General features: G+C 36.4%; 2 protein-coding genes across 7 annotated transcripts in view; one reads left to right on the plus strand and one right to left on the minus strand.

Moving 5' to 3' along the window:
* The window catches only part of Sec24AB (Protein transport protein Sec24AB), a 40712-nt gene extending 28608 nt beyond the window's left edge, over nucleotides 1–12104 (plus strand). For 2 of the 3 annotated variants that reach the window (XM_045769954.2, XM_045769972.2), the window contains 8 exons: nucleotides 1808–2007; nucleotides 2857–3027; nucleotides 4495–4697; nucleotides 5141–5325; nucleotides 8484–8770; nucleotides 8931–9092; nucleotides 9738–10021; nucleotides 11482–12104. In XM_045769954.2, the coding sequence (XP_045625910.1) occupies nucleotides 1808–2007; nucleotides 2857–3027; nucleotides 4495–4697; nucleotides 5141–5325; nucleotides 8484–8770; nucleotides 8931–9092; nucleotides 9738–10021; nucleotides 11482–11593 (1604 nt within the window). In that variant the 3' untranslated portion in view covers nucleotides 11594–12104. The remainder of the gene's footprint in view (nucleotides 1–1807; nucleotides 2008–2856; nucleotides 3028–4494; nucleotides 4698–5140; nucleotides 5326–8483; nucleotides 8771–8930; nucleotides 9093–9737; nucleotides 10022–11481) is intronic. The other variant, XM_069322047.1, reaches the window with a different exon arrangement.
* Nucleotides 12105–15255: 3151 nt separating this feature from the next.
* Nucleotides 15256–23655, minus strand: part of LOC123775106 (Adenosine kinase 2) — a 32169-nt gene continuing 23769 nt past the window's right edge. For all 4 annotated transcript variants that reach the window (XM_045769999.2, XM_045769992.2, XM_069322048.1 and 1 more), the window contains 5 exons: nucleotides 21797–21942; nucleotides 18204–18374; nucleotides 16061–16211; nucleotides 15836–15922; nucleotides 15256–15618 (listed from right to left, as the gene is read on the minus strand). In XM_045769999.2, the coding sequence (XP_045625955.1) occupies nucleotides 15491–15618; nucleotides 15836–15922; nucleotides 16061–16211; nucleotides 18204–18374; nucleotides 21797–21942 (683 nt within the window). In that variant the 3' untranslated portion in view covers nucleotides 15256–15490. The remainder of the gene's footprint in view (nucleotides 15619–15835; nucleotides 15923–16060; nucleotides 16212–18203; nucleotides 18375–21796; nucleotides 21943–23655) is intronic.

The following is a 23655-nucleotide window of genomic DNA, read 5'->3' on the forward strand; positions in this document are numbered from 1 at the left end:
TAAGCAAAAAAAAAAAAAATTGGAAGTAATATGAAAAGTTGGCATTGAGCAATGTATTTATATGATATATAATAAAATGCAGCAAAATAACATGCTTACTCATTATTATTTGTGTGAAATTTTGCCCTCCAGGTGGCAATCAGCAATCCTAGAAGGCACAAGCTGCATATCCACTTTGTAGACCCTCTTTACTACTACTACTTTTTTGTGTGTCGTACAGGTGTTTGCATCTCTTTATCATTGCATTATTTATAAGTTCCACTAATTATGAGATGGTATTGTTATCATCAGTACCAATTGCACACTTTTTTTTTTTTTAATTCATATTAAATCTATTTCTTAATTAACATATTGGGATGAAATTTTTACGACGCTGATGCCAAAGGAAAAATAATTATCAGAAGTACAGAAGGAAAAATAATTATCAAAAGTGTGCAAAGCCATTATGATTATGTAACACCTGGAAGGGATAGGAAGGTTTTGATTTTGGATAAGACATGCTGTGGAGGATGAGATTAGCCATGAATGATAAAGTATACTTCACAGGGATTTAAGAAGTAAAATATTAAAAGTTGAGATCTGGTAGATGAGTATGAGAGAGTTGATAATGATCTCAGAGAATGACTGACAAAATGAACTTGTAGTGTATGTGGCATTATTACAAGACATGTTTGGTGACGCATCCCAATGAAGTGTAATCACCTAGTTGTTGTTTTCGTGTAGTTATATTTGCAGGGGATGAGCCACAGCTCTTGGTACCCACATCTCAACCCGTAATCAACTGGTATATAGGTTCCAGAGTCGATTGAACTATTGTATCTACATTTAAAACTGTATGAAGTCTGCCTCCACTATATCACTTATAACATTCTAATTGTTCACTACCGACACTGAATTTTTTGTTTTGTTTTCTAATGTCTCTGGCTCATTAGGGTACAGTACTTATTTTCTATCCATGACCTCTTTTTCATATATTACTCCTGCTCATAAGTGTCCTTGTCTGCCCTGTCTAGTCCCATGAGTATTTTGTATGTAGTAATCATGTATCCCCTGTTTCTTCTCTCTCCTAATAACATGCTAATTTAACATGTGTAGTCTTTCCTTGTAACTCTTACCTCTCGGCTCTGGGACTAGTCTGGTGGCATACTTCTGAATTTTCTCAGCTTATGTGTAGTTGCACAATCTAGTATAAGAATAGGGAAAATGCTTGATAGAAAAAACACAATCATATGTGATCTGTTTATGGCCTTCCTCCTAAGAGAGATATAGGAAGTGGGAGAAAAAGTCTGTGACTAGGTTATGTTTTGGCTATACAAGATTAATTTAGGGGTTTCACGTGGGAGCAGTACTGTGGGGGGGGTCTCATGGAAGCACAACAGTTGGGAATATAAATAGTTGCCTTTCTTCATGCAGCAGCAGCACTTGATATGTTGTACATCCTGAATTTCCACATTATCCATTTAGTGATGTATTTCTCTTTATAGTTTTTAGTTTGTCTTTAGTTCATTTTTGCTCAATAGTTCTGTAATCTTCCTCTGTTGTATTTATTTTACCTATTTAATACTTCATTCTTTTAATGTTTGATGCTTCTTCATTTCTTTTCAATTCTTAGTATTTCAAGACCTTTATTCAGTGGCTAATATATTTTAGAAGATCACAAATGAGGAATAAGTTCCATAAGGGAACAAGAATTCCAAAAAGGATACAAAGAAACTGTATGCTCTTAAACATGTTCTTTAAATATTGCTAAATATTATCAACAGCTAATTTTATTATTGACTATATTCATATTATTAATTTGTTGCAGATCAGAAACATGTCCAGATGTTGGAAGTCGGAGAGATAGAGGAAATGTTCGTGCCGAATCCTGAGGACCTTTTGGTTAATCTGGAACAAAGCCGTTCTCTGGTTGAGGATTTCCTCACAACGCTCCCAGACGCACATGAGGGAACTTGCCAAACTCATTCTGCTCTTGGAGCTGCTCTCCAAGCAGCTTACAAATTACTGGTTTGTTGCACTGACATACTGTAACATGTTCCATAATTTCATGTATTTTATGTAAAAGTGGCCAGGCATTCTGTAGGCTCTACAGTAGAAATAAACATGATGAAGGAAAGCAGACTTGACGAGGTCAGCTTCACGTGACAAACTGCTGCACATTATCAAGAGGAACATGTAGACGTTAGTGCTATTTACATGTGTATGCGGCTGACTACTATGTTTTCGTTGGTAATTTTGACAGCTGTTTGAGCTATCTACATATTTTCTTAAGTTTCATATTTTGAGATATTATATACACAACAGAACTTTATTAATTGTTCATTTGATTAAACTGCCGAGTGATGTTATATTTTAAGGATTTTAGCACATTTTATTGCTAAAATTGATTTAATATCAGACTCTTTTTACATTAAAATTTAAACTTGACAAAAATTAAGTAATCTATTTAAAGTAGTTTGTTCTTGCAGGTAGGGAGAATGCTTGCTTGAAACCCTTCTTCACTTTTGGGTATACTGTGTATGTTGCCACTTGCTCATAATGTCTTGTCATTCTGCTGTCTTCTCATTCTGCTGTCTTCTCAAAGTTGTGGAGGGCATTGACTCCAGAAATTCAATTCCATAAGTTCGTTCCACAGTTCACTATTTATTCAATGAATGAGTTCATCCTGATGTATATATATTTTAGTTTCCACTTTTGTATAGGCTCATCTTTTAATTCACACCTAAAAAGTAATTATACAGTATTTATATATAAAGTTTGAGCATGTCTTAGGTGGCCTAAGACTGGCAAATTTACCAAAAGTTATACTATACTGCACTGAGATTTCTTTTTAAATGATTAATATCACAATTACAGAGCCCAATTGGTGGACGCATCACACTGATGACAACCACACTGCCATCTTTGGGACCCGGTGCACTGAAAGCGCGTGAAGACCCTAACCAGCGAGCTGGGAAAGACATTCAAAACATGGGTCCGGCAACCGACTTTTACAAAAAATTGTCTCTCGACTGTTCGGGCCAACAAGTAAGATCTTGTGTATCCATGTTCTTTCATGAGATTTGTTATTCTTCTTTACCAAGCTAAATTTTGACATTACATTCTGGTACACTAAGCCAAGATTGTTGTTACCCTGATACAGTATACCAAGCTAAAGTTTGTATTAACTCTGTACAGTATGATAAAGGACAAAATCTGAATTTGATGAAAATTTCATGCTATAGTTAGAGTAGGTCGCCTAAAAATGATTGTTTGAGAAATGAGGATTCTGAAGAAACTGAAGTGCGCCACGCTCTTGGTCGGCCCATACGTGTATCAACAATCTCGAGCACCGAGGCAAACCTCGAGTACCGAGTCGAAATTTTTGAAGAAATTGAGCTCGAGAACCGAAAAATTTGAAAACCGAGGTTCCACTGTATACTAATATATCATCACTGTTGCACATAATCTACTCTAGCTTGTATGCACTTTTCTTTTTGTATGTGTGTTCTCAAGAGAATTCAGTTGTGAACATTTTTATACCAAAATTGTAGTTAGTTACAACCCAACACACAACTTTGAGCTCTTGGGAGACCAGAACTTTTATGGTTAAGAACACGCAGATAGGTTGTACTGCCCAAGTGTTGATATGAATGGCAATAGTGATGAACTAGAAGAGCAGTAGTGATCATATTATACAGGGAGACCCTGCTAGTGGGCCATGTTATTTTTGTATCATTGCATCATGTGGCAATGCAGATGTAGAAGTAGCACTGTAATACTTGGAACATGGAGCAGGTTCACATATGAATTGACCCATGAATGGGAATTTAAGGTCTTACAAATGAGCGAATGTTTATAAAGCAGGTGTTTGTATAGCTGTACTGTATACAACCTCCTACCAAATAGCTCAAGACTCGGAATACCTAGAGTATAACTCGAATGGGTTATGGAAGATATAATCCCCAAGCCTGGCCCTGGGGCCATGCCCTCTAGATTACTTCATTTAAAAAGCTGTTCATTGGAATGGGAAAATGATACACCAATAATTATAGAAAAGGTAGCTAAAGATTCAATAGAGTAAGAACTAAATTCTTATTACTCTGCAGTTTCAATCACAGAAAAATGTACAAGTGACAAAGGACTTCCATTGTGCATATTAAATGTAGAGAGCAAAGTTAGAAGACACAGCAGGCAAATATTTCTCAAGACAATGCATCACTAACCTAACAGAAGCAAGAGAGGAGGACCCACCAGCAACACGATCTATTGTGTATCTATCTCAAGCTGAGGTGATGTTCAGAATAAGCAAATAGTGATTTGAAATAGGATAGTAAATACTGGAAATAAGTTAGCAAGTCAATGATTAAAACCAAGTCTGAAAATTTAAGCTGAGGGTAAACAAAGAAAAGAGGACTGGTGAGGTATAAATAGGTGATGTCTTATGTTTGTGTACACGGAAATGTTCACTGTAAATATTTTCCCAAGTTACATCTAATCAATAAATACTTTCAGATTGCTGTGGACTTGTTTACACTTAACTCTCAGTATGTGGATATGGCCACACTCACAGGAGTAAGCAAGTTCTCTGGAGGCTGTATACATCATTTTCCAAATTTCCACGTTACGAGGAATCCAGCAGCCGTAGGCCCTTTTATATCTTGCCTTACACGGTACATTACTAGGAAAATTGGCTTTGAGGCTGTCATGAGAATCAGGTGAGTTGACTGTAAAGCTTAATGCTTATGACTATATTAAAGTACTGTATCTGATTACTATGAGTATTTCCTTAACTTTTGATCATATATTATTAAGACCAGTCTGCCATTGTTAAACTAATTCCTTGGTGTGCCTCTCAACACCCTGGTCTCTTGAATAATACATTGCATTTAGTATCAAAATCCCCAATGGTCAAAATATGATGTACTATAAATCATAGCAGCTCTCAAACAACCACATTTTCAATTGGTGGATCTATCAGTGAGGTTACATTTGGGCAGTTTACTACATTTTTTGTCCATTGTAACAGCTCGAGTCTCAGAGCACAGCTCAGAAAATTGGTTCAGATGTTTGATAGAAACATCAAACTGTATACCAGATATACTGGTATACATGTATATCAGTATATATTTATGCTATAGTATGTATTTTTTATTTACAGGGCAACCAGAGGTTTAGCCATAACAAATTTCCATGGGAACTTCTTTGTTCGGTCTACTGACTTACTGTCTCTACCAAACATTAATCCTGATGCAGGCTTTGGCATGCAGGTCAACATCGAAGAAGCATTACACAATATACGCACTGCATGTTTCCAAGCTGCTCTTCTGTATACGTCAAGCAAAGGTAATGAAATGTGATATAAACATCCAAAAATTATTTTAATCTTTCCTTCATTACTATTATCCTATTTTCACTTGTGGGACGGGTAGGCAACCTTCTAGAGAATAAAGAGGGGAACTTAATAGGAAGAGAAGGGTATTAATAGTAATACAGCCATTTATTCACCACATCAGCATACAGTGTAAATATTTGTTGGTTATATAACATTTATTTGATCTACATCCTAATATCTAAACTGATTGGTGTCAAATGGTTCTAATTGCAATTCATAGGTGGGTGTGTACTTACCTAGTTGTGCTTGCAGGGGTTGAGCTCTGGCTCTTTGGTCCCGCCTCTCAATGGTCAATCAACTAATGTACAGGTCCCTGAGCCTACTGGGCTCTATCATATCTACACTTGAAGCTGTGTATGGAGTCAGCCTCCACCACATCACTTCCTAATGCATTCCATTTATCTACTACTGACACTGAAAAAATTCTTTCTAACGTCTCTATGGCTCATTTGGGCACTCAATTTCCACCTGTGTCCCCTAGTGCATGTGCCCCTTGTGCTAAAATGTCTTTATCTACCCTATCAATTCCTCTGAGAATCTTGCATGTGGTGATCATGTCCCCTTTAACTCTTGTCTCCCAGTGACGTGAGGTCTAATTCTTGTAGTCTCTCCTCGTAGCTCGTACCCCTCAGTTCGGGTACTAGTTTGGTGGCAAACCTTTCAACCTTTGTGTGTGTGTGTGTAATTACCCAAGTGTAATTACCCAAGTGTAGTTACAGGATGAGAGCTACGCTCATGGTGTCCCGTCTTCCCAGCACTGTCATATAACAAAGTTTGTGTGTGTGTGTTTACTAGTTGTGTTTTTACTGGGGTTGAGCTTTGCTCTTTCGGCCTGCCTCTCAACTGTCAATCAACTGTTTACTAACTTTTTTTTTTTTTTTTTTTTTTCACACGACACACACACACACACACACACACACACACACACACACACACACACACACCCCAGGAAGCAGCCCGTGACAGCTGACTAACTCCCAGGTACCTATTTACTGCTAGGTAACAGGGGCATTCAGGGTGAAAGAAACTTTGCCCATTTGTTTCTGCCTCGTGCGGGAATCGAACCCGCGCCACAGAATTACGAATCCTGCGCGCTATCCACCAGGCTACGAGGCCCCCCCATTCCCCCCCATGTGTGTGTATTCACCTAGTTGTGCTTGCGGGGGTTGAGGTCTGCTCTTACGGCCTGCCTCTCAACTGTCAATCAACTGTTTCTACTGCAATTTTTTTTTTTTTTTTTTCCCCACACCACACACACCCCAGGAAGCAGCCCGTGACAGCTGACTAACTCCCAGATACCTATTTACTGCTAGGTAACAGGGGCATAGAGTGAAAGAAACTCTGCCCATCGTTTCTCGCCAGCGCCCGGGATCGAACCCGGGACCACAGGATCACGTGTCCAGCGTGCTATCCGCTCAACCACCGGTTCCCTAACATCCACCGACTCACACAGCTCCGGTGTGTCTCTGTCACCAGCAACTTCTAAAAAGCAAGATAGTAATGAACTCTAAAACCATACATTACACAAGAAAATTGTAGTCTGTCCATTACCATTGTAAAGTTGAAAATTAAAATTAGAACCTGCAATATTTCTCTCAAAATTATCCGGTTCTTGATAAACTACAGTACTAGCTTTTAACACATCAGCTTTCATGTTTACAACTCTGTAAATGAGGGAGTAGGCAGGTGGCGGCCCTGTGTTCTCCACATATCACCAGAGAAGCATAGCCTTGGGCTGGTCCAAAGTACACCTAGTAGCATGCACTAGAAAAAGTTAGAGAAATGAATAAAAGTTATGTGAGGTATTAACCTGTAAACCACAACCACACACCTGTTATTAAGTTGATTTTCTGGTGTGCATGAAAAATATTCCAATAGTCTTTTTCCTTTCTATATCACATTTATTTCTGGTGCGGAAAAAATGCAAATACTTTGGCCGTTGTAAGGTGAAGGAATGTTAAAAATGTCAAATTCTAATAATCAATTTTCAAGTACTTTTTTAAATAGATTTCTTATAAAAAATATCTTCCTAATCCATAAAAGACATTGAAATTTTTCATAGCATTATGGTCCCTATCTTGGACATTAGTAAGTGGATGGAGATGCAACTAACATGGTGCCAATTATTTAAATAATGCCTAGGAAGGCAACTAAGGCTCTTGGGATTTTTCCAATAATGCAAACAATTGCCAGAGGCCATTTGTGTTCACTGACTCTCATAGAATCATTATCTATCACTCAAAGGTGATACGAGCATATTGCTGTACCCCTTGAGGGCGACAGGCGCAGTTTAAGGATAAAAGGGGACTTGATTAATGTTTCTGCAGGGTATGGAGTGACTTGTATATTGTGTGATCTGAATGGGAGTAAATAGAATATTGCTCGAGTGAATAAAATATGAGGGATGACATCCACAGATAATGATTGGAACATGTTCTTTTTCTATGATGAATCTGACTTGAGTGGTGGTTAGATGGGTCAGACATTGCTATTTGTAACCCAGGAGCTCCCATATTCTCAACTGTGGAATAGGACAAGCATGTTTATTATACATTGTTGATAAATATTGAACCTAGAGCATCGTAACCTAACCTAACTTTTTCGGCTACCTAACCTAACCTAACCTAACCTATAAAGATAGGTTAGGTTAGGTAGGGTTGGTTAGGTTCGGTCATATATCTACGTTAATTTTAACTCCAATAAAAAAAATTGACCTCATACATAATGAAATGGGTAGCTTTATCATTTCATAAGAAAAAATTAGAGAAAATATATTAATTCAGGAAAACTTGGCTTATTAGGCAAATCAGGCCTTACATAGTAGGTTGAGAAGTGCGTTCTGGCTACTAGGTACGACATATATATGTAATTAAATTTTTATTGTTTCATGCAAGTGAAGTTTAAATTAGTAGTATGTAATGAGTTAAGAATATCGATGGGTATGGGTATTTTTGTCCAGTGTGTTAATGTATAAATAGACTGGCCTGTAAATTTTTACTAATAATATACATGCGAGTTAATAAGTAATTGGATTATATATTTTATATATATGTATATTTTATAATTATTTATTTATTTATTTTAAATCAGATAATTATATTTGTTTTAGGTGAGCGTCGAATCAGAGTGCATACATTATGCCTGCCTGTTTCTCCGAACATGCATGAAATAGTAACAGCAGCTGATCAGCAAGCAATAATAGGCTTGTTAGCCAAGATGGCAGTAGACCGCTGTCTTGCGTCATCACTGTCCGATGCCCGTGAGGCTCTAGTTAATGCCTGTGTGGATGCACTTACAGCCTTCAAGATTGGTCTCTCAAACCCAGCACATGGTGCATTAGAATCACCACCAACATTAAAACTGCTTCCCTTGTTTACACTTGCTCTCGTTAAGTCGGTAAGCTTTTGTCTGCATGCTTATTCTTGTATTTTACAACCTGGTACAATTTTCATTAAGCTGAATTAACTGAAGACTAAATGAGCCTTATTGACTTATTCTATTTTAATACATTTTACTCTACAGGGCTCATTGTATTAGTATGCTTTTGTTATTGCAGATTGCCTTCAGAGGGGGTTTGAGCACTAAACTGGATGATCGTCTCTTTGCTATGTGTGAACTTAAAACGATGCCACTTAAACATCTCATGACCTTCATATATCCAGACCTGTACCCAATACACATGCTATCAGATAAAGGAGCACTTAATGTGGACGATCAGGTACGATGCTGTGACCTATTTCAGTTTGGTTAATGTTTGAAGAGATTCAAGTAGAAAATGTGGTTTTCTTGCTGAACACCAAATATTCACCTGTACTATGTATAGGGGTAAATGTATGCCTGTGTTACATGTAAGGGTAAAATGTATACCTGTACTACATATAGGGGAGGGGGGTACAGTGTGCACCTATGCTATATATAGGGTATAAAATGTATATCTGTTTTATGTATAAGGGATAAACATACACCTGAATAAAGGGGAAAACACACCTGTTGATACAGGAGTAAATGACTTCTGACTCTTGTTAGTGCATGGTTAAAGGTTCTCCTTCCCATAGTTCATGGTAAGCCTTACCCAAATAGTTTTCCCCTGGAATATGAACTGCCAGTCAGTTTATATCTGTCTCCAACTACTGGGTGAACATGAGGTTAATGTTTGGTGCCCCGACCAGGGTCTTGAATCCAGATAAAATCCACACTTGAGAGGCAGGGCAATTGTGATACCACTATTCCATTATAGACTGTACTTCATGAATGATCTGCAAGTAATTCTAGCTTAAGTCTTCCTACTTGTGTATTAGGAAAGAGTTTTTGAGGTAATTTTGATATTATAATTTTGTTATGGACAGTAATGGTTTATCTGTAGGTGATTCCTCAACCTGGACGCCTTCACTTGTCTGCGGAGCGCTTGGAGCGATGTGGAGCATATCTGATGGATACAGGATCTACTATATACATATATGTGCGCTCTGGAGTTTCAACAAAATGGGTTGAAGGAACTTTAGGAGTACCAAGCTATGCAGTCATTCCTCAGCCTTTATATGAAGATGCTCTTCCTGCTCTGGATACGTTGGATTCACAATATTTGCGTAACTTTGTTTCATATCTTCAGAGAAATAAGCCTTATCAAGCCCCCGTTTTAGTTCTAAAGTAAGTGCAGTATGATTTTAACCAGGTTAAATTCAAGATGATATTGCTACTCTTTTGCATGTAAATGACTTTAACCCTAAAACCGCTAAGGGCTTTTTGGCCTGCAACACCGCCAGGTGCAACATAATTTTTTTTTTTTAAATTGAATAGTGTGTAGTGTGATATATAATAAAATGTGTAAACATAATATTGCATATTAGCTATACTCAAAATTATGGTGTACATATTAGTGATTCAATTAAGTTTGTAAAACAATAAACATAGTTTGCTGTTATTACACTATATATAGTTTGCTGTTATTACACTATATATACATGTTATATATAAGTATCTACATGTTTTGGTCACCATAACGAACCACTAAGTTGGTATGGCGAGCCAAAAAGCAACGAAGAGTGGCCGCAACACTAGTCAGCCAGCCACTGGCCACTGTTCCCTTCCTCAGCTCACCTCACTCGCCAACATTCTCCTCCCACCATATTGTTTTTGCTTTTATTCACTATATACAGATGTTATATATAAGTATCTACATGTTTTATTCACCATAACTGTACATTTAAGCTGGTATGGTGAGTTCAGGCAATAAGAGATGCAACTACACACACAGCTGGTGGCTGGCTCCCTCACTGGTTCAAGGCATGATGCACTAATATTTCTCCAACAATACTGTTTGTGGTGTTATTACACTATATACACACATTATATATAAGTATCTACATGTTTTATTCACCATAACTACAAATAAGCTGGTATGGTGCCCAAAGACCATAGTGCCCACCAATACACATGACATGCCATGCAGACGACGCCACCTCCCTCACTAAAATGGCAGCTCCCAACATACTCCTATTGCTGTCATTACACACTATACACACGTTATATATAAGTATATATATAACGTGTGTGTGTGTGTACATTTGTACAAATCCACAAGGGCCGTGACGAGGATTCGAACCTGCGTCCGAGATCATCCCAGACACTGCCTTAATCTTCTGAGCTACAACATGATCAAAAGGAGTTGAAACCAAAGTTGTACTGAACTTACAGGATCCTGCAGCCTCTCCGAGGCACAAACCAGGGTTTTACACAACTCCCCCATGCACTCGAGCTATGTCAATAACTTATGATATAAATATGATAATTTATACAATAAATTATAAATAAAGACAATAAATATGATGCATTTGATGCATCATAATAGAATTTGACCACAATGCCATATATTTAGTTATATATTTGTTTATATATTTATATATATTTATATATATCTTTATTTATTTCACTTTTTCTTCGATGCTTTTCCATCTACAGCATTTTGTTATCCACAGAACTGTTTGACTGCTTAAAGTTGTCAATATGCACTTCCTTCATCCAGTAATATGATGATAGTGAGTTCATTTAGAATTTTAACATTATTCTCATCTTGAAGTAGTTTAATCAAATTTTTTCTTTGTCCACAGGGAAGATAACCCAGCTCGTATGTTATTTATTCAGCACCTCGTGGACGATAGAACAGAAGGCTCTCACTCGTATGTTGAATTCCTTCAATTTCTTAAAACTCAAATTAAGTAGGATTTTGTTAGTGTATAAATAAAATGAAAGTGCAATTTTTGGATTTCTGAATCTACATATTATTTTGAATAATGTGATAATTTATCAGATACAATACAGTATTTAGAAAGCTGCAGTCAAGACATTGGAATGTAAAGCTACGATACAAAAGGGGCAAGTAGGCAAGTACTGTACTTGGTAATGCAGGAGAAATTGCTGGGCCATTTTATGGAAAAAAGCTAATCTGCTAATAGTTGCCAAGTTTAAGTGGATATAAATGTAGGTCCATATTGTCATCATGTTACAGTGTTTATGATCTGTAGGAGTCATGGATTTGGTTTTGTGGTGGACAGTTTGTAACTATTCCTTGGTGTCTGCCTTTTTTTTTTTTTTTTTTTTTTTTTTATAACTTCATAATGGGGAAGTTTTTATGTGATCAATAGGAGTCAAAGATTTTGAAAAACTTTTTTTTTCTTTTAAGATATCAGGGATATGTATGATAGGTTATCCTGTATAAAAGTGAAAAATATTATCTATATGGTCTTTCTTTACTATCCAGATTGTAGATTTTGTATGTGGGTTTGCTGGTATTTTGCAAATTTTATATTTGATAGGATGAACAATCTTTTAAATAGTAGTAGAGAGAGAGAGGCAGTCCTCCTACACGTTTTTAAGTAGCCAGGAGTGCAGTCAGTACTTCACAGCACACTGCATTTTTGATCCATCAGAGTACAGGGAGTTATTATAATATCAGCGCAGTTTGTTTGAATTACCTGAAGATATGAAATGGCATTTTTTCTTACTTGAATTTTGGAATGTCTATCGAAAGAAAGTAGAAAAGAATATCATTATTTGCCGCTAGTCTTGTTAATGTGTGTCGATGTTTTTTGTTTTTTTTTTTTTGTTTTTTTTTTTTACTTGAAACTATATTTTGGTTAAAAAGTTTATTTAAAATAAATTGTGTCCTATATAGAAGATTTGTGATTGGTTCCTGAAGCAAAACTGGTGTTGGAAATATTTTGATGTATGCTTTCTAGAAATTGAATGTTTTTTATTTGACGCATTAATCTCATAACCAACCAGTCTTCTCAAATATATTTGTGAAACTATTGTAAAAATATTTCACTCTGACTCGACGTGCAACTGTATAAGATATGGGTTGTGGTATCAAGTGCAGCTTCAGGAACTTGTCAACAGCAGTTCACATGTAATGATTATTATATTCACAGTAGCTTGTACCTGTTTTAATGGTACAGTACTTGTTCAGTTTTCCATACGCTATTTTTTCACTGGTCGCTTGTTTTTAATATTCCATGTCATTGATTATATATATATATATCCAGTGGTATTCCAGCTATTATATTAAGCTTGTTTTTTTAATGTGATGAATAAAAATAATGGTTAAATAGATATAATTAGATTATTCACAGCAAATATATTTTTTTCATTTGTGCGTCTCAAAAATATTTTGTCTGCTCAATTTCTGTTTCCTTGCATTGTAACCTTTTCTTGGGAGTTTTGAGTTTGTATTTATATACATGTAGTTGCCAAAGCGTTGTAAAGCACAGGCAAATGGCTGGATATTAATATTCATGGAATTCTTGGATTTGAATGGGTTAAAAGGAAGTACAATTCACCAAAGTTAATTATAAAAAATAAATTATAAAAATATAACAAGAAATCCAGCTGCCTTTTTATGTCAGGAATATATTTACAGTATTTTATAATTTTGAATATCATTAAAGAAACTATTGTAGAGCTTCCTTAGGCATGGTCCAGTGTTCATTGTTTGAAGGTTCAGAGTGGTTTGTGTACATGGAGACATTTCTGTGCATTTTCACAAGTTGGCAAAAAAGGAAATAGTTTTCATACAATTGGTGGCTGCAACATCCATCAGGGAAACAGTCAAAATGGTCGTACACTAGTGAGTAACTCTGGCATGTGTGGGTGTATATTATCAGTGTAAATAAACCCAGTTCTTTTAGTTTCATATCAGATAAAAATGTTAGCGCATTCGTGGAATAATTAAAAGTGTAAAGGTCATTATTGTACATTTATTTTGTTAGTGTTATGTGAGGTTCTATAAAGAAAGTTTAACATGAACTAAAAGCAACATTTTCCAAGTTGAGGTTCTATTCAGCTGTTGCCCGTTGTACATTTTCAAATTTGTGATTAAGGCAATGACTGCACAATAAAAGGTTATATATATATATATAATCCATAAATTTTTATCCTTAGTTTGTAATAAATCTTTACAAGTTTCAGTAAGCAAGTACAGTATTGCAATAATGGAAATATTCTCAACTTCATGCATACAGTACCATTATTTTTTTGATAATTACAGTACTTTATTTTCTCTAGTGAGTGTTGCTATACATTTTATAGTATAGTATAACATTTTATTAAGTTTACCTTTTGAATGGTAAGGTAGATTTAATTGCACTCTCCTGACTATGTGCTGTCTGGTACTGACTTTGTTGTTCCACATGTTACTTCCTTAATGTGAGTGGCCACTCCTCCGTGTACAATTCTTTTTAAATGGTGTATCTGCGCTAACATTCTTTAGATATCCAGCCACTTGGGCTGGACGATAGTGATGATCTCGCTTCATGCAGGTCGGCGTTCAATCCCAGACTGTCCAAGGGGTTGGGTACTGTTCCTTACCCCTGTCCCATCCCAGATCCTTATCCTGACTTCTACCAAGTGCTATATAATCTGCTTGATGGGGTTCTGGGAGCTGTTCTACTCAGGTCAGGCTCGACTAAAGAGACCAAGCAGTCGTAATGGCTTGGCACTTTTTCCTGATGGTTCCATTCCATTCTTTTGATACACCTGTGCATGAAACATGTTTTTAATTGAACAGCCTGCTTCATCTTGTTCCACTTTGTTGTGCACCACCTTGTGGATTGTCCCAATTTTCAGAAAGGTCAGTTTTGCTTAAGTAATGTCCCTCCAGGACACTTGTCCTTTAATAGAATCCTTTGTAAATCTGAAACCATTGATATCGCTCACCGTGTCTCTCATATTGGCATCCAATGATTTTTAGCACCTTTGGATATACCATGGTTCAAGCAGTGTTACATAGTTTTCCCAGTTTGGTGGCACCTTTGGATAATTAATTTTCTGCTTGGTCTCGTTATCCATGTAGGACCCTCATCCTAGAGTTGCCCAACATTCCTGGACATTGTCAAGAATTTTGTAACTACACTGTCACCATCTCTTCTCAGTTGTTAATTAATAGTAATGGGACACTTGCTCCATTTTTTAGGTTTGCAACTCTCAACCTTCCTCTGACCCTTTGGCTATTTCTGTTTTAAGCCTTGACACCAAGGATTACATAATCTTTCTACTATTTAGTTGCATCCTTGCAATTTTCTCTTCTATAATCCTTCCCTTAAGCTTATGAAAAACCAATGCAGGGAAATGACACTAAAAACCACTTTAAATTTATCCTGTTCTGACGTCGTTATTTACGTAACTTGCTTGTTGGTCTCGGGGACGGGTGTAGACACTATAAAATAGGCAAGATAATACTAATACTGTATGTCTCATGTAATTAGTATCATTACCCATTTATCAAATCTTGTAGCAATAATTTCTTGGATTTGTGCTTCCGTAAAATAGTCAAGACTTTGTAATACTGAACTGAGGTTTCAAATAAGGACTTTCATATAAATCATAAATTATTTTAATTAAAAACTTTTATTATATAACAATACAGGATAAGCTTTAAGGCAATTTCACAAACTGAAGTATTTTTATATTGATGCATGTTGGCAATTTAGTTGTCTGGTGCATTTTGTAAATAATTTACAGTATAAAATTAATTCCTGCTTGTTACGAAATAGGATAGAAAAAGTTTAGATAAATATTGGCTTATAAATAAGCCTAACCAAATTCACTTAGTGAAGATATAGTTCATTCATGGTAATGAACATCTTGCGAGAAGCTGCACCCAGATCTCTTAATGATTTCTGTAGCTGCCCAAATGCCACACCTGATGCAAGACTCTATCGTCTTCCCTTGAACCAGTTGCGACATAAAACCTGAAGGAGAGATTCATTGTACCCAATTAATAGGAAGTAATTTTAACATCTTATGAAAAGTTCTGTACAAAACTTTAGTATTGTACATTACTATATATAACAGAACAGCTTAACAAAAATACTCAGTAGTAACCGATTTTTTTATATTCCTTAAAGAAAATAATGTAGCACTTTGCAATTTTGTTCTCATTTAGAATCTTAAACCTTAATGGCTCACCTCCAACAAAGGCATCACCAGCACCATTAGTATCAATTAGTTCTTCGTCAGTCAATTTAGTAGCTGGAAACTCTGTAATCTTACCATCTGCAATACATTAATATTAAAAATTATACATGAAAGAATAATGTCCTGTATAAAATATATATATATATATATATATATATTGAGAATTGACCACAAATATGAGAGGTACTATTAGATACATGTAAATGAAATACTTGCGTTTAGCGAGAACAACATTGTCAGCGCCCTGAGTAATGATAACCAGACGTTCTCGTTTGGAGTTCTTCTTTTCGAGTGCTGCAATTTTCAGAGCTATCTCCTTCACGTCCGTTGTACCCAGTTCTTGAACTTCCGAAAATTTGGCCGCTTCCTGTATTAGTTAAACATTTGAAGGGAAAATATAAATTCACATAAATAGAGGATACTGTAAAAGCATACCTCAAGCATGAATTTAGGAAAGGAGTGGCTGTATGTAGAAATTATTCAACCTTTAATACCAAGTAATTATCAAAAGGCATCAAGCAGGGGTAATACCAATATGGCTGGGGCTATCTTTAACCTACTAGACAAAAAAAAAAAAATTTTAACCACCACAGGATGCACAGAGTTAAATGACTCCAGAGCTACGAGGTCACTTTGAGAGTCAACCACAATGACAAAGGAACACTGATGTCAGAGAAGCAGTCACATAAAAATTTACATAAATTCCAATGTGAAAATACTAGTCTCTGGGCATAGGCACATACAGGTTTGGTCAGGTAAGACTGGCATAGCTGACACTGTTGGTAGACTTAAACCCATCAGCGAATAGGGCAATCCCACCATGTGGGATCAATGCCTGGCAAAACTTTGAAAGTGGGGCCCCTCCATGGGGTCAAAAATGGAATGACACAAAGAAAGATACTGCAAACCTGAACTGATAGGGAATTTTGCAAGAAAGACATCCTTACAGAAAAAGTTAAGTGGTGAAAAGGAACAAGGCCCATCTGAGGGGTAACAGTTAATTAATTTAAGCACAAGTTAGAGTGACGATGTTCCAGGGACCATTTGAGACAGTGAAGGCAGTAACAATCATGATCCTGTGGACATGCCAGTTTCAACATACAAGCTCTGGGAAGGTGGCAAACGAAAGGCACCGAGGCATAACGTGGGACAACAATAATTGGGTTTAGACAGCATGAGAGGAGTGTGTGCATCTATCAGCTCTCCAAAATGTATGGGACAACACATAAGGAAGGTATGGGCCTTCGAGCATTCAACTTGGAGACAACATATTTGGGGTGACCAAGACATACGAGTGTCAAAGATTAACTCCAAAAGTTTATATAATCTTTATACAAATAGGGGTTACCATGGAATGACAATGGAAGCGAAGAACGACCTGTTTCCAAGTGAAAGTCATAGCACAAGTTTCAATTGTAAAGAACTTCAAGCCATGTCTGGTGGCCCAGGATGACATTATCAATTGTAAGTTGGAGTTGCTGTTGGAGGAAATGGAAGTTGTCACAGTGACAGCAGAGAGTCGCATCATCAACAGAGTTCTGAGAAAATAAGACTACTTTAAATGAACAACAAGAGAGGACACTTTGAAGGAAGAGTGGGAGATTGCCATGAATGCCAAAAGAATGAAGTTGAACAAAATATTTTACCTTCAGATAGTGTTATAAGCCTTTTCCAAGTAAAAAAGAACAGTAAAAACAAAGGGCTTTGTAGCAAAGTACAAATATAGACCTCCAAAGCCACCAAGATATCAGTCATGCTGCAACACATGTGAAAGCCAAACTGAGTTGGGGAGGGATGGCAATAGTATTCTAAGAACCACATTAGACGTACATTGACCATAAGTTCAAGAAGTTTGCAAATGCAACTCGTCAGGGTAGTGGGGCAAACATCCATAGGGAAGGTCCCTTGAGTACCAGGTTTCCAAATAGGAAGAACAACTGTTTCAAGCCAGACCTCAGGGACTGATGATACCTCCCAAATACAGTTATAGATATTCAGCAACTCGATAGTGAATGTCATTTGAGCCTGCTGCTGTAGAATCATTGAAGGACAAAGCCGACTGGAGTTCCAATAGAGACCATTATTGGGGGGAGGGGGGGCTGTCGAGGATAGCAAAAGGACACAGGAGGATCAGGAGCAGGTTCAGTGAAATCAGGGTGGGGTGGGGGCATAGGTATTGCTCAACATCCATTGTTAGTCACTACAAGAAAAGTAACAATCATCTGCATACTTTTGTTTATGTCTATAATGTTCTATGTATCAATGCCAGAACATGGCTATCTTACCAATTTAATCATACATAGAAAATTCAAAACACAATGCAATAAAACAAAGTGGCTATAATTAAGTGCATACTTACGGTTTCATTGCCGAAGATAATATCAACGTAGGGAAAGGCCTCCATCATGGGGTCTTTGAAGAACTCGCAAAGGAATGGAGCGGAAAGATTCATACAAAATACCTTGTTGTTCTCGCATGCATGTTTTCCAACCATCAGGATGGACTCTGGAGACACTGTTAAGAAGAAGCCCTGCCAAAGATGAGATTTTATTACTTAATGATTAAAGACAAATTAAAAGACTACTTACAGTTTCACAAACTATTATCCATGTTAAGCCTTCAAAGCTATTAAGCGAATGAACTGTGTAAAACTGTTGTGTAACAAATATGAATATAATGAATTTTTCCTTGTAAGTACTGTATATATTAGGCTTATATCATGCTGCACCCCCCACCCGGTTGAACTACCGACCCTCCCTAGGATGAAACCTCACAATAAACTAACTCCAAAAGAACCTTTTACTGTTAACACTTTCACGCCCCAGGCAACGCTCCGCGCGTATGCACGAACTACTCCTGGCGGTGCAGGCGAGTGCACGGCGACTCTAAATGTGTATACTCGTGTCAGTTTTCTCGCTTTAATTCTCATGCTACATCATTCGTTTTGGTATTATTGTGTTCGCAACAGAATTAATTCCCTTCAGGTGTATATGCATATAAGGTCCAAAAGCCAAGCGTGACTCCCCCACAGCAAAGCCTAAAGTCGGCAAAAGTTACCCGTGAGCGCACAAAATCAGTAAAATGTGTATTACTCGTTTCAGTTCTCACCTTAATTCACGTGTTACGTGGCTCATTTTGGTATAATTGTGTTCGCAATTAATTTCCCTGCAGGTGTTGTATATGCATATATTGTCCAAAAGCCAAGCATGACTCCCTTTAGCAAAGCCTAAAGTTACCTGTGAACAAGCACCAATTTGTACATCACAGCCAAATGTGTATACTGTACTCGTTCAGTTTGATAACATCAATTTTCGTGTTACATCTTTCATTTTGGCATTAAATTGTTCACAATAAAAAGGCACGTATTTTAAAACTAGTCTCATAATAATAGAGCAATAAATGGAATTTTAACAAATATTTTAATTTTGGATGCTCATCATCACAAAATTATTTATATCTTTCCAGTGTTCTGACATAAATGTTCGTGTTACATCTTTCATTTTGGTATTAAATTGTTCGAAATCTAAAAGGCACACATGTTAAAACTAGTCCCATAATAATAATAGCACAATAAATAGAATTTTAACAAATATTTTAAAATTTTGACCAAAAATGTATTTATAATCTTTCAAGTGTTCTGACATCAAGTTTCGTGTTACATCTTTCATTTTGGTATCAAAATGTGCGCACTTTAAAGGCACTAATTTTGAAACTATCCCAAAGTCGATCGGATAATAAATGAATTTTATACAAATATTTTTTTATCGGACGTACATCATGTCCGATGCTCAGACTCGAGAGAAAAAAATTGAACGCAAGTTGTGTTCGAAGAGTGCTATAGCGTTAAGCAAACATAGGCACTAGGTGACAAAGCATGCCCAACCATTTCTGTCCCCCCCACGGATTTGAACCAGGGGTTCCCAATTGAGAGTCGAGAACAAACCCAATTGTCCTACCGAGACCCTATTTAATTTATGGTTTCGCAAATCCCTCTTAATTTTTGTATTGTTTCTGCACTCTACATTACTACCAAATATTTAACCCAAGTCCTTCCTCCTAGCAAATGTCTAGTCTTAAAATTCTGAAGCTGCCCAGAACTTGCATTCAAGTCATCAATGTACAACACTACCATTTGTAAACTGCCTCATCAAACTTGCCATATTTCGAGACCCTTGGCATTTTACTCTCAGAACCTTTAACACCATAATTTTCACGGCAAAATAACAAACAGCACTGGGGCCAAACTCATCTGCCAGCACCTTCCCTCCTCGATCTCAACACCTTTCTCCAGCAAATTCCGTTTTGGTCATATTAAGAGGGCATTTTTTTTTGTTTTGGTCATTTTTTACTCACAATGAGTACCCAAAGAAAAATAAATGAAAATCTCTAAGTAATGAGAGGTCAAGTGCACTATCACATTATATCATGTCAGTAGTACTGTGCTACTCTCAGAAAAAAATCTGATCGTAATATTGTATTGTACCAATTATGCAATACAGCACGTGGGCATTATTATAACTATATTCTACTAATTATGACAAAACAATCATTACAATGCCTCAGCACTTTTGCAATACACAGGCATATATTTATCAAATATTTGTGATTTTCTGCATAATACATATACTGTACTGTACATATAGCAGCATGTATATTTATATACTGTATACATGTATGTATGTTTCCCCACCAAGATATCTTTGTGTAAGCATAATGTTCAAATAGTTTTTTTGTTTGAAAGATTCTCAAAACCACTTGCAAGGCCCCCCAAGAACAACAAAAAATTACAATCATAAAATGCCGATGAGAAGAGCCCTATATCTCCTCGTGCAATATCAACAACAGCTATTTCTGCTACATCATGAAGGATACAAAAAATATAATTATTTTATTATATTCAACAGTTAATTATTCTCATGAAGCATTTTTGCACAAATTCTCCCTTAAAGTATGTTTCAGCTTTATATCAAGGGTGACTGATGTTGACTGCAAGCATGGCAGTCAACACCACTCAACGAACTTAAAGTGTAAAAAGTGCATTATTATAAATGAACTTTATGTCTAGAAGATTTGTGCAAATATACTTGATCAAGCCATTAGAAACCCCGGGAAAGAAGTGAGGTGGTGCTAGTTAACTTTCCAGGATAATGCTTTTGCCAGAAGTTTATTTTAAGCTCTTTAGTGATCATAACAAGCGTTGAATATTGTGAATAATGCAGAAGAGAATGGCATAAGTAAAAGCAGTTAGAACAAGAAAATAGAGAAAATAAAAAGCTAGAAGGAGAAAAAATAAAAAGCTAGAGGGAGAAAAAAAGGTAAAACAAAAAAGTCAAAGATAGTGGAGAGCAAAAGCAAAAGGTGGCAAATCAGGCTGAATGCTGAAGGTGAAAATGACTGAGAAAGTTCATAGTGGAGAAATGAGAAGCAGGCAAAGTGAAGATTAAGGCAAAATAAAAAATGTAAGACATCTATGTCTTCCTACACTCTGTTATATAAGAGAGAAGATACAAATGGTGAGTGTGCGTGCGTGCCATGAAACATCCAGCTGATACAGTCATCATTCAAAATGTTGTGGCATTTATTCACTGGACAAAATGAATAGGAAATACTTGTACTTTAATAACTGTTAGAAAGAAATATTTGACCTTCACCTAACAATACAATAGGAACCTAGGAAAGATTGTAAGATTACCCCACAAAATAACCTTTGAACACTGAAAACAAATACAAGTCCATTAATATACCCCAGTAGCTCCTTTACTAAACCTCTGACTCTTTCATTCCTGACTAACTACATTCTTCAGTTTCCTCCAGAGAAAACAGCACAAAACTACTAATTTATATACTATAATATAACAGTAAACAATATTGGTTATCATGTTTACTCTAAATGTGCAATTTTAGTTTCAGATTAAGGCCATAAAGATAAAGACAATTTTCAGCATAACTTACAGATATGTAATAAAACTTGGCTTTTTCCATTAAGGCCTTGTTCTCTGGAATTTCCAAGTGGGACTTGCTAAAATGATTGGCAGCAGCAAGGTTAGCTACAAGTGATCTGCACTTCCCATTCTTTGTCACTACAACAGCACAAGTTCCTGCGAGAAAGGATCAAGTTGGAGAACTACTGGATTGTCTGGAAGCTTAGGTAACACTAGAAATAATATGAATAAATAATTAGGTACCATTGAACAGAAGCAAATTTAAGCCACTTAAGTTTACTAGGAAGAAATATGTGTTACAGTAGAGAGAAAATGGAAGATTAATACAGTATAGTGAGATCTTATAAACCAAGCATGTTCACAGGCATTCTGGTTCATAAGAAAAAAGAACACCTTTATATATTGAAGGGCAAAATTTTAGGGCATGCAAGGAGCAACACCTTCAGGGAAGATGCAAGGAGCAACACCTTCAGGGAAGATGCAAGGAGCAACACCTTCAGGGAAGATGCAAGGTCATACCTGAAATTAGGACAAATTTAAGATAAAATAGATAATAATCTAAAAGAACAAAAACCTGCAAAAGACTGGAATATCTTTCTTGATGTTAGAATACAGTACTAAGCATTTATATCCAGAAATAATAAGCTGTGTTTTAGACAGTAAGCAAGGCAGGCACAATTAAATTGGCCATTGGCCAATTACCACCTTTCCAAATCACCACGTTACAAATACTCACCTCTGAGTTTATTTTATTTTCTACATCATTAAATTGTACTACAGAACCTCTCTTGAGTCTCCAGTGATTGAGTGGTTATTTTCATTCTAATCAATGACCATTTCAACAAATGTGAAAATGGATAAAACTGCTAGCAGCCAAGCCATCACGCATTGTTCCACTTTAATACAAGTACAGTATTTCATTAATATTTTTTAGGGCACCACCTAACATGGCCTCTTAGTGACAACATTATTTCCATGTTTAAGCAAAAATGATTTGCTTGTAATCATTGTGATCGATATAATATCTCCTCTGTTGTCCAAGTGTTAATTACAAAATGGTCTTAAGCCAGTGTGACTGATGGTATTGGTATCAATATACAATAGTACAGTACTGTATTTACACGAGATCTTCATCTTATTACACCATTTTTCACTAGTAATGCTATATACGGCTTTATCTTGGTTTGAATGATGCTTCACTTAATGTTAAATGCTAGTGACAATTAACAAAAAATATGCCAAATAATAGCAATATTTTGAAATATATATCATCTAATTTAACAACTCATCCCTATTTTCCCACTTTATCTTCACTTCAATTTGTAATACTATAAATCCATATCAACTTCTATTATTCTAAAGGTTACCTACTCAGATAATTATTTTCTATGTAATGAGTAAGCTCAGGCTTGTCTATGTTGTCCTATTCAGTGTTTCCTATTTCAATTTTGTTTTTAATAAAATCCATCATCTTAAACTATATCCAAATGTTGTACATACTGGAATTGACAGGAACTTTCCCCTTATTTTTATCTAAATTATTTTGCAGTTTGCCATTCTCAAGTGCAACCTACCCGTACTTAAGGTATTCTGTTAGATTCTTACTATATGGTTTTCCCAGTGTTGGGGAGATGAAGCCTGTTAGGTTTATCAAAGTCCCTCCAGGTCAACTGCTGACCTTCCCCTGGATGCAACTCTCAACAATTTACTAACTTCTGATTACTTATTTACTGTTCGGGCTGAGGCTCAGGTAGTTCCGAGGGTTGCCTCTTCCGATGCGGGTGCAGAGGCAGTTGAGCCTCTCCTTCCTATCCCGCTGAGGCTTCCGAGTCTTCCCACCCGGCACCCTACTTAAGTAAATAGGTCCAT

Source organism: Procambarus clarkii, chromosome 10, assembly GCF_040958095.1.
Source record: "Procambarus clarkii isolate CNS0578487 chromosome 10, FALCON_Pclarkii_2.0, whole genome shotgun sequence".
Taxonomy (NCBI): Eukaryota; Metazoa; Arthropoda; class Malacostraca; order Decapoda; family Cambaridae; genus Procambarus; species Procambarus clarkii.